The 11217-nt window shown below is 39.3% G+C and overlaps 1 protein-coding gene across 1 annotated transcript in view; it reads right to left on the bottom strand.

Moving 5' to 3' along the window:
* Positions 1–6844, bottom strand: part of LOC136864705 (SH3 domain-binding protein 5 homolog) — a 163076-nt gene extending 156232 nt beyond the window's left edge. The window contains exons 1-2 of the mRNA XM_068226395.1: positions 6568–6844; positions 5581–5643 (exon numbers count right to left, since the gene is read on the bottom strand). Coding sequence (XP_068082496.1) covers positions 5581–5643; positions 6568–6633 — 129 coding nt within the window. The 5' untranslated portion in view covers positions 6634–6844. The remainder of the gene's footprint in view (positions 1–5580; positions 5644–6567) is intronic.
* Positions 6845–11217: the final 4373 nt, after the last annotated feature.

Consider the following 11217-nt stretch of genomic DNA (forward strand, 5'->3'; position numbering starts at 1 on the left):
GTTGCTTTTTCTGTTCTACCTCGGCCATCAAGTCCTTTCGGATTTAGGGCTTTCAGGACTGGAAACCAGGCTTTGCTTACCTATTCAGATTCCTCCTTATGGTTGAAGCTGTTGGTGTACTTCAGAATTTCAATGGCTTACCTCTGTAGCCAGGCGTGATAAGACCTATACATTCGGATACAGAAAATACAATTCACTTGTCTGCGATTTATAAATGCTAGAAAAGCACAGTGCTTATGGTGACACTAAACTTCAAATATGCTACATCTAGAAACTATAATTTCAAGGATTAACAATAATCATAAAGCAACAAGTACTGCATTTCAAAACATACTTTCAGGAATCAACTTCAAGAAACATTTTATCTGCATGATTTCTTGTTAGAGTAATATATTAAGAGATGGAATTTATGAGATGAGAATATGTACATGTGGACACAGGACAATTTCATGGATAAGCTGATAGGCATGAGTTCAAATGAAGTCACACACCTCCAGCGACTGGCTATGGTATGTAGCTCAATGTACTTCAAGATTCTGAACCATGATCATCAAGATGCCAGGACCTACATTTCAGAGTTAATTAAGAGAGTGAAAAACTAGTTCTTCTTAATATTTGATTTTGTCTACTTATTGGCCCCCTATACTGTCTAAAAAGGGAGTTGGTTCTAAATATTTAATTTCTAGTTGATCAGGGCTACTCTGTTCAGTTAAGACTGAGGTTTGACGTAACAGTTTCCATTAAATTTCAAGTACCAGAGACCACATAGATCCCAATAATAGCAAATGATCAAACTAAAAATCTAGTTCCAACAACCACTTCATAGTCTAAAATGGCACTAGTTTCATTTCTTATTTTCTATCAATAACTGTACTCTTTGTTTCTGTAATGTCTCCAAACAAATTACCAAGAATACCTATTAAAGTACCCAGATATATCACAATCAGCATGATGACTGTGTGACTATCTTCCTGTTATAGAGTACCTAAATTTAGCCTTTTTAAAATTTTTTTTTTGCTAATTGCTTTACATCGCACTGACACAGATAGGTCTTATGGCGACGATGGGACAGGGAAGAGCTAGGAGTGGGAAGGAAGCGGCCGTGGCCTTAAGGTACAGCCCCAGCATTTGCCTGGTGTGAAAATGGGAAACCACGGAAAACCATTTTCAGGGCTGCCGAGAGTGGGGTTCAAACCTACTATCTCCCGAATACTGGATACTGGCCGCACTTAAGCGATTGCAGCTATCGAGCTCGGTCTAAATTTAGCCAACAGCCTGGTTAGGTCAGTTCATCCCTCCTCGGCTACAATACCTAGTCTAATTTCACCTAGCCTATATTTAATGTTTAGGCTATTATATTGTAATTTAATAACAAGTCTTTCCACTTATTCAACCACTATTCTTCTTCCCATTCCCATCCTACAGAATTCTGAATTCACTACATGATTTCCATTTACATCAACCAAGCTTTAAAATATACTTCCTGCCTGTCGAGCAGATTTTAATGATCTATTACGAATTAAGCCTCCCTCCCCATGTTCAAAATACTATTTCCCTCTCTTCTATTTACAATATTCACCATTATAATGACCAAGATGGCTTACTATTCTAAAGCACTTGCTAATGGACTCAAGAAACAAGAGCGTTAAGATTCCATCATTAGCCATCCTTTAAAGTGTTTTCTGTAGAGTCCCTCTAACTCCAGGCATATTCACTGAAGATACCTTTCTCAAGGCAATGGCTATTTACTGTACTTTTTGCTTAATTGCAATTATACACAGTTTTTATTATTATAATTAATCATATACAGTCGTATCAGCACACTAATTTTATTTCAAAACCAGTTTTCAGACTCTAAGGTCCACCATCAGTGTTGAAATTATTTTTTTTAAACATTTGACTTTACATGAGTGTGTTGTCACATTGAGTTTTAAAACAGTTAAAATGGAGCCCTGTTGAGTTCAACTGTAAAATGAAACTCAATGTGACAATGCACTCATGTAAAGTCAAATGTTTCTAAAATAATTTCAACACTGATAATGGACCTTAGAGTCCAAAAACTGGTTTTTGAAATAAAATTTAATGTGCTCATACAACTGTATATGATTAATTATAAGTACTACCATCAGCACTGTTAATAAGATGGCATTGATATTTTATAATGATTATAATTAGTATACACAGTAGAATAAACACCACAGACATCTTTTTAGCTTAAGTTAAGGCAAATCTCAAACATCCATCTAGTGTATAATGCTGTCAGCTATAACCGCTTAAGTCTCTTTTAAAAAAAACGGGCGAGTTGGCCGTGCGCGTAGAGGCGTGCGGCTGTGAGCTTGCATCCGGGAGATAGTAGGTTCGAATCCCACTATCGGCAGCCCTGAAAATGGTTTTCCGTGGTTTCCCATTTTCACACCAGGAAAATGTGTACCTTAATTAAGGCCACGGCCGCTTCCTTCCAACTCCTAGGCCTTTCCTATCCCATCGTCGCCATAAGACCTATCTGTGTCGGTGCGACGTAAAGCCCCTAGCAAAAAAAATAAATAAATTAAATAACTTAATTTATGCTCCAAAAATCTTCTGATTCAGATGGCTGACAGTAGAATATTGAATATATTTTCAATTTTTACAATTACTTTACGTTGCACCAACACAGATAGATCTTATGGCGACGATGGGATAGGAATGGGCTAGGAGTGGGAGGAGCGACTGTGGCGTTAATGTACAGCCCCAACATTTGCCTGCTGTGAAAACAGGAAACCACGGAAAACTACCTTCAGGGCTGCCGAGAGTGGGGTTCGTACCCACTATCCCCTGAATGCAAGTTCACAGCTATGTGACCCAAACCGCACAGCCACTTCCTCGGTGAATATATTTTCCGAAGTCCATAAATGATACTGTTTTGTCATCTCAATTATTTGTCTTCTCTGCACAATGATAAAAATAAAGAATTTGGTATAACTCTAGGACAAAAGAACCAGCATTCAACACATTACTTGGCAAGAGAAATATACAAATGTTACCTTAAAATACTTGTGGAGGGATGTGTTCATCACCAGTCTTAGTATCCCACCATCTTACTCCCAAAGGAAATATACTTTTATAACCAAACACTGGTAAATCTTGTGCCATTACCCACAACCTTCCGCTGAGCACCCACTACCACTGGATAAATTTTATGAAGCATAGCATCACTCATAGGATTCAATGCAGTTAGACATAATGAGTTAGCTAACTTCACTGTACTAAACAGTCCTAATTGAAACCAGTTCTAACCTCATATACGTGTTGTGGGATCCTAAACAATGTGGGCCAATGGCTGACAAGAAGCATAACCTCCACTATGTGGGAGCTTGCTCCACTTGAGGGGCTCTCTGCTAAACATCCGATGTGTTAGATCACTGCTTTTTTTGGTAACTAACCAGGGAATGTGCAGACCAATAAAATAAAAAAAAGCTATATCATAACCATGATTCCATGACTTTGCACTTGACAACTGTTCGTTGCACGTAAGAAAGCCGATGCGAGCACTACAGCTGGAGCCTCTAAGCACTACAGGGACATCTTTTATATGTTAAGGGGACCATCGCTCACCCAGTCACCTGTACTGTAAGCCTGTCTCCCGCCAAGCACATTGCCATAATCCACGTCTCGGCGCAACAAGTTCCCTTCCTTTGGAGTCTGCTGAGAGCTTTATCAGCATAAGGTTCAGTTCAGTCAATTGTTCACGTGGTTAGTGTTCAATGTGTTGTTCCAATGCCATTTTCATCATGTGAGCGTGTGTGTCTGTATGTATGTATGTATGTATATGGAAAAACACACTATGGCTCAGTGTCGGGCGAGCTCGGGCCGCATGACGGCAAAGTGCTCGGCAGGAGACAGGCTCACAGCACAGGCAAGAGAGCGAGCGACAATTGCCCTAACAGATAAAAGAATGTCCCTGTATAATTGAAAGACAACTATATTCCTGCATGCCTCCATCTCTCTCTTGTGTGTCCCATTCGTCCTAGAAATATACATAGAATTTCTTTCATGTAGACATTTTAATCATCTCCACTTACCTTCTTCAGATATAGTTATAATTATAGACCTATTCCCACCTTAAAATATTCCAACATTTCACAACATACCCTTGTTTGTACATGTATATTCATGTAGGCCATCACTCCATCTGGGATGTCTATCCATGCTTTTGTTCGGAACTTTTATTCAATGTTTTTTTTTGTTTTATTATCTTGACAGATTTTTCTCTACCTTTAATTACCCATAGAATGACTCGCAATCTGCAATTTAAAACTAGGAATACTTAGTGGCTGCAAATCAAACACGGCTAAACATAATTAAAATATTACCCTGAATACCAGCAGGTTCTCTAGTAACTCCAAGAATGTATTATTACACCTGATCATTGTTGAGTATGCTTTATGAACTAATCAGACTATGACTCCTACACATTAACTAGCTCCTTGCATGTTCATGAATACATATAATACCATTCATGAGCACCTGTTAGTAAATCTTTTTCTTTTTTTGCTTATGGTCGCACCGACACAGATATGTCTTATGGCGACGATGGGAAGGAAAGGGCTAGGACTGGGAAGGAAGCGGCCGTGGCCTTAATTAAGGTACAGCCCCAGCATTTGCCTGGTGTGAAAACGAAAAACCACAGAAAACCATCTTCAGGGTTGCCGACAGTGGGGTTCGAACCTACTAAGGAGTAAAATTATCAGGATCTCCTAGTATATAAGGTTCAAGAAGAGCCTATCTCCCGAATACTGGATACTGGCCACAATTAAGTGACTGCAGCTATGTTAGTAAATCAACAACAATGAAGTTCTTTACCCATATCGATATAATGTATTTTAAATGGAAGACACATTGGTCAAAATATTACCACCACTGGTATGTTAAGAACCATCAAAGTGTGGTAGTATGTTAGTTCTTGTTTATGTCAGATTAATGTGTTTGGCCGTGGCAATTTCTGTTAAGTCACAAGGTCAGGTGGTAATTTACCAAAAATATGGTAATACCTGGTTTAGAACATGATGACCTTTCTTCCTGGAACTGCAAACTTTCACCTTCTCCCTGTTTTATGACAGGGTACATAGCAATACAACTGAGCTGGCATTGTAATCGGGAGTCCTCCAGTGTGTCACACTTGTTGAGCAGCTGTTTTTAGATAAACATAATGTCAAACATAATGTTTATCTTTTTTTACGGCCATGGTGTAGGGGTAAACATGTAGATGACCCCTCAGCCTGGGTCTTCTAATTTGACTTAAATATCAGAATCATCTTGTCAAAGAACTCCAACAACTCTAAACCATGGCAACATAGTAGTGTTGTAATCTGGGCTTTACTATGTGGCATGCTGGTATGAGAAGGTGATGGGGAGAGGTCATTTTGTTTCGAGCCAGACTATGATGAAAAGCTAATACATGTTAAAATTGACTGTAAATTATTCCAAACTGTTCTTTTCAGTTTCAGAAGTATGAATGAAGACTATTAAATGAAAAATAATTAGCCTAATAGTATGTGAGACATCTTAACTGTTACTTACTCTGAAGTACACACTACTTACGTCTAATTCTATTTCTAATTTGTTGATTTCATCGGTGGCATTGTTCAGCTTTTCCAACTCAATCTGCACAGAAGAGGGTCATATTAAAATGTACAAAATACAATTAGTAGCATAGCACTTAAGTTTACAAAAATATAGTCATTCATTAAGCAGACTGGAGAAACATCATTCTCACTCAAAATTATCAGGGTTGTACAGTTTCTTCTGTTTATAAGTTTTCTGATTATCAACAACTACATGGCTAACAGGGGACATGTACAAAGATTATCAACTGTAATTGTTGATCTTGAGAAATATTATGAACATAAGATGGTAGGCCTAGACCTACTATTCAGTACTGTGAGCACCACAACAATATGAAGTTTGAGCAATTCATGAAAGCCCTAGAGGTATTCCAAACTTAACAGACTGGACTAAATGTTGATGTCAGTCTCTGACAATTTCTTGGATTTGCAAAGCATTAAAGCATTCAACCACAAAATGTAGCCTATACAACACAAGAACAATGTATGTAAATTTCCAACGTTTAACTGGCTGTTTCATCATTCACATTCCACGAGAAATACATTTTTATCAGGTTCAAACAGTTGAAATATGATAGGAAATTTTACAAAATAGTGTGTTGAGGTAGAGCAATAGATGGCTTTTCAATGGACAGTAACTATGCACAAGTTACATTGTTAGATGGGTAAAAAGGAATGATTCAATTAGGTTAAACATACAATTCTTTCAGTAACGTCAATGAAAACTGAAATTATTAATATGTGCTAATTTTCAAACTGCTTTGTTGTTTCCAGTCTTCCTATCTTGCAATATCTAAATCTCCCATGAATAAAACATAATATTCACTGGTTCAATAAACTCAGGAAGTACATGCACTTGTCGTACGGAACATTAATCGAAATGCATATTCAGTTATCAGTGGAACTAGCATCATAGTAATCCAGGTGGGCACTGTAATCGGTGATGATCTCTTTATTACCGTACCTGAATTCTAGGATCCAAGTCAACATCTCCGCTCTCATCTGGTCCATTGCGATGGTGATGCTCCATGACAATAGTTCCACAACCCGTTGATTCCAGCCATAAGAACAGCTGTTGTTCTTATCTCTCGCTCATCTTAGCAATGCAGAAACATAACGTCAGATGAACCCGCATGAATCAACCATCATCAACGACGTACAACAGCAGTTGTAAATGATTCATTGCGTTTCAATCAAGACAAGGTCACTTCCTACACAACTCCTTCCGTGTACATCTCGCACTAAAATAGACCGCTCCTCACTCACTATTGTTTTATTATTGCGTATCGACCATTCCCTCGATGTCAGCGTGCGAGAACGTCCGAGTCGAGTACTGTTTGAATCGATAGAACAGCGCTAAATTTAATTCAGTTTTACTCCAACAAAAGATGTAGGCTACATGGTGTTTCATAAATCTACAGTCTAAAAGTCTGTTTATTAGAAGATGAAGCCTGATATAAGCATGTACACGTGTCAAGGTCGTATTTTGATCAGCTGTCGGCTCTGCAGCGTTGTTTCACGAGTATTTCCTAATTTATTAAATATACTATGGTACATCTTCTAACATACTAAATGCATTCGTGAATATTTTTCATTTGTCGTAATTCGTAAATTATGTAGGGAGAGATTGTTTCTTACGGTAAATAATTACACAAGGCTAACAGAGAGTACAGCAATGTTTAATTACATATAGCTTCGTTGTGTAAAGATGGCGGAAGTTAGTATGTTTTTTTTATTTTACCTGGCAAGATTAGGACCTTCAGGCCTTTTTTACGTCTAACCAGGAGTATATATATTGCATTATTTTACCTTACAATATTTAAATTAAATTAATATTATTATAAATAATGATAAGTTATGCAATAAAATAAAAATAAATTAGATACATTAAGAGGAAAAATTCTTAAAACTAATATCCTATATGTAAAAAATAGGCAGTGCATAAAATTTAATAACATTTGAAAAAGATGAAGCATTTTAAATTAATCTTTTACCAGGGCATCTGTGACAATAGCATCGTTGTGAGTAGCACCATCAAGTATACATAGGATCCTTATTGGTGCATAAAATGTCTCCAAAGAGCTTCTCTAAATGTGCGAATAGAACTTATCCCTGTGATACTTTCAGGAAGGAGGTGCCACTCACGGCACTACAATTTGCTTTACGTTGCACCGACACAGATAGGTCTTACGGTGACGATGGGATAGGAAAGGGCTAGGAGTGGGAAGGAAGCGGCCGTGGCCTTAATTAAGGTACAGCCCCAGCATTTGCCTGGTGTGAAAATGGGAAACCAGTGAAAACCATCTTTAGGGCTGCCGACAGTGGGATTCAAACCCACTACCTCCCGAATGCAAGATCACAGCTGCGCAACCCTAACTGCAAGGCCACTTGCTTGGTGCAGGCAAGTACTGTGAATAAATTATCATAAATGGCAGTTTCAGGGGTAGGTAAAGCAAGGATGGCATTATTAGTAGAACTAATGTAAAAAAATGTGATAGAATGTGAGGCATGTGAAATAAGAAGTATTAGTAAAATGGCTGTGAAGAATGAAGGACTTTATGGAGATGGCATAGTCGGGGCCAAGATAGGTGGTTGTATTAAGGAGTTACATGGTCATAGTACTGTAGGTTACAGGCAAAACTCGCATATGCATTTTGACCACGTTGCAGTGTGCTCAATAACTTGCCCGCAGTGTGTCCGTAAATCGCATCACAATAGTTGAAATGAGGGAAATCTAGAGCTCCTACCAGAATTTTAAAAAAGTTTTTTTCAAGAAATAAGCATAACCCTGCAGCACGTGCAATGCGGAGAATGTCTTCTGGGTGATATTTGTAAGATACCTTGTCCATGACATGTTATCAACGAATGTAACCCCTAGGACTCTTACTGGTGGACACAAATGGCATGTTAGTATTACATAACTTTCATAATAATAATGTCATTGTTTTACGTCCCAATAACTACTTTTAACGGTTTTCGGAGACACCGAGGTGCCGGAATTTTGACCCACAGAAGTTCTTTTACGTGCCAGTAAATCTAGCGACACGACACTGACGTATTTCAGCACCTTCAAATATCACCGGCCTGAGCCAGAATCGAACCTGCCATTTTGGGGACAGAAGGCTAGCGCCTCAACCGTCTGAGCCACTCAGCCCGGCTACATAACATTACAGATGGAATCTCGGGTCGATTGATCTTCGCAAGTAACTTCGGATATACGGGGATGATGGATTGCGTTTTTGCTGTTTTTTAACGCAAGACCACATCTCAAAGACCAGGAAGAAAGCTATGTTAGATCCCGAATTATATTTTTATATGGCCAAAAATATTTGAACTGGAGTTTATTTGAGGTAAATTTGTACATCCTCAGAGTAAATGTGGTATTTGTTGTGCGCTAGGTTTTATGGAAACGTTATTAATGTAAATAGAAGAAAAGAAAAGATACTTACACATCCCTTGGGGCCCACCATAGTGCACGGATCACCAAGTTGATTTGTTTATCCTATCTGAAACACACTGCCGGCGGCCATGCAGGTAGGAATTCAACAGAAGGAGGGCGCTCTCTGACTTATTAGAAATGGGAGGAATACAGTTTAAATAAAATGTCTATGTCAACTGAGTCAAAAGCTTTGCTCAGGTCTAGAAGTATTAAAACTGTCACTTCGTTATTGTCCATTGCTTGTCGAATGTCTTCTGTGACTTTCAACAGCTCTGTCGTAGTACTGTGTGCTTGATGAAAACCAGATTGTAGTGGGTCGAGTAGGCCTAAGTTGTAAGTCATTATATTGTAACTGTTCAACTCGGTTACAAACATGCATCTATTTTATTATTATTAGTATTATTATTATTATTATTATTATTATTATTATTCAATTCCGACATCGAATTTCGCTATTAATTATTTATATCATTAACTATGCATTATATATCAGTGGCGGTTCGTGATACACTGACTGACAGAGCAAATGCAACACCAAGAAGGAGTGGTTCGAAAGGGATGAAAGTTGGGGAAAAAACAGAGACGGCACGGCCGAATAATTGATGTTTATTTCAAACCGATATGCAGGTTACACAATGCGCACGGCATCGACTCAGTAGGATGTAGGACCACCGCGAGCGGCGATGCACGCAGAAACACGTCGAGGTACAGAGTCAATAAGAGTGCGGATGGTGTCCTGAGGGATGGTTCTCCATTCTCTGTCAACCATTTGCCACAGTTGGTCGTCCGTACGAGGCTGGGGCAGAGTTTGCAAACGGCGTCCAATGAGATCCCACACGTGTTCGATTGGTGAGAGATCCGGAGAGTACGCTGGCCACGGAAGCATCTGTACACCTCGTAGAGCCTGTTGGGAGATGCGAGCAGTGTGTGGGCGGGCATTATCCTGCTGAAACAGAGCATTGGGCAGCCCCTGAAGCAGTGGCGGCGCGTGACTTTCGTCACTGGGGGTTCAACAGAAGAAAAAAATTGCACCCCCCCCCCCTCCACCTCTCCCGTCGTGGGCCGTAACCTCCCAAAATAAGATGATAGAAGTTTTGAAAATGTGATCGAATACGAGAGAAGCAGACAATACATGCCGATATTTACCACATGCAAAATTAGAAATGTTTCACAATCGACTTACCCTATGTAGACAGCTTATACAAAAAATCCATCCTGCGCTCCTTGAGGGATGCAAATTTATCTATAACTGCTTCGTTGAAGTCCACAGAGTCTCGAACCAAGTCCTTTTCAATTGACAGCATAGCAAGAGCATTAAGTCTATCCTCGGTCATTGTGCTGCGCAAGAAAGTCTTTATTCTTTTCAGGGTTGAGAAGCACCTTTCTGCTTCAGATGTCGTCATGGGAATAGTAATAACTATATTTAAAAGTTTTATGCTTTCACCAAAGACACTCTGCAACTTATTTTCTAAAAGAAACTGCAACAAAGTCGTAGCCCCAGAAACAGTTCGAAAATCATTTCTCATGTATAATATTTCAAGTTCGGTTCTCAGTTTCGGTTTGTCGAGAAATGGGTAGGCCTCACACGCTTTGTACAGAAGTGAGTGGGGAAACTGCTTCTCAAAGCTGCCGAAATTTTCAGCTTGAAACAAGTTTGCTGCAAGAAGGTGGTTTGTGAATTGAAACCGTTCCTTTGCTTGAAGAATGACTGTGTCACAAACTTCTTTTGCCGCAACTCGTTTCGAGGTACGCAGCGGCCCTCGTGATACCTTCACTGGCGGGGGCAGTATATCATGTTCGTCAGCGATGTGGTCAATTTTATTTTCCCGAACCATTTTTATAGCAGCCTCGAAACCTGAAAGTGCGCCTTTGACTTCCAACGGATCTGAATTTCGCTTTTGTAGCTGACTGTATAAAATGTCCACATGAGGCATTATCTGATGGAAAACAGCCAACCAGAACTGAAATAACGGGTGCTCCAATTTTAAACGCATACCTCTTGCTTGCGATATGGTGTTAGGCTGTCGAGAGGTAGTTTCCAGTTGATCAAGGCATTCGATGAGGGCATCTCTGTTCTCGTAAACTACTTCAACGGTCCTTGATTTAAAATTCCACCTTGTGTTTGAAGCATGAGGTACTCTTCTACCAACTATTTCGGTCAATACACCTGATCGC

This window comes from Anabrus simplex, chromosome 2, assembly GCF_040414725.1.
Source record: "Anabrus simplex isolate iqAnaSimp1 chromosome 2, ASM4041472v1, whole genome shotgun sequence".
NCBI classification, from domain to species: Eukaryota; Metazoa; Arthropoda; class Insecta; order Orthoptera; family Tettigoniidae; genus Anabrus; species Anabrus simplex.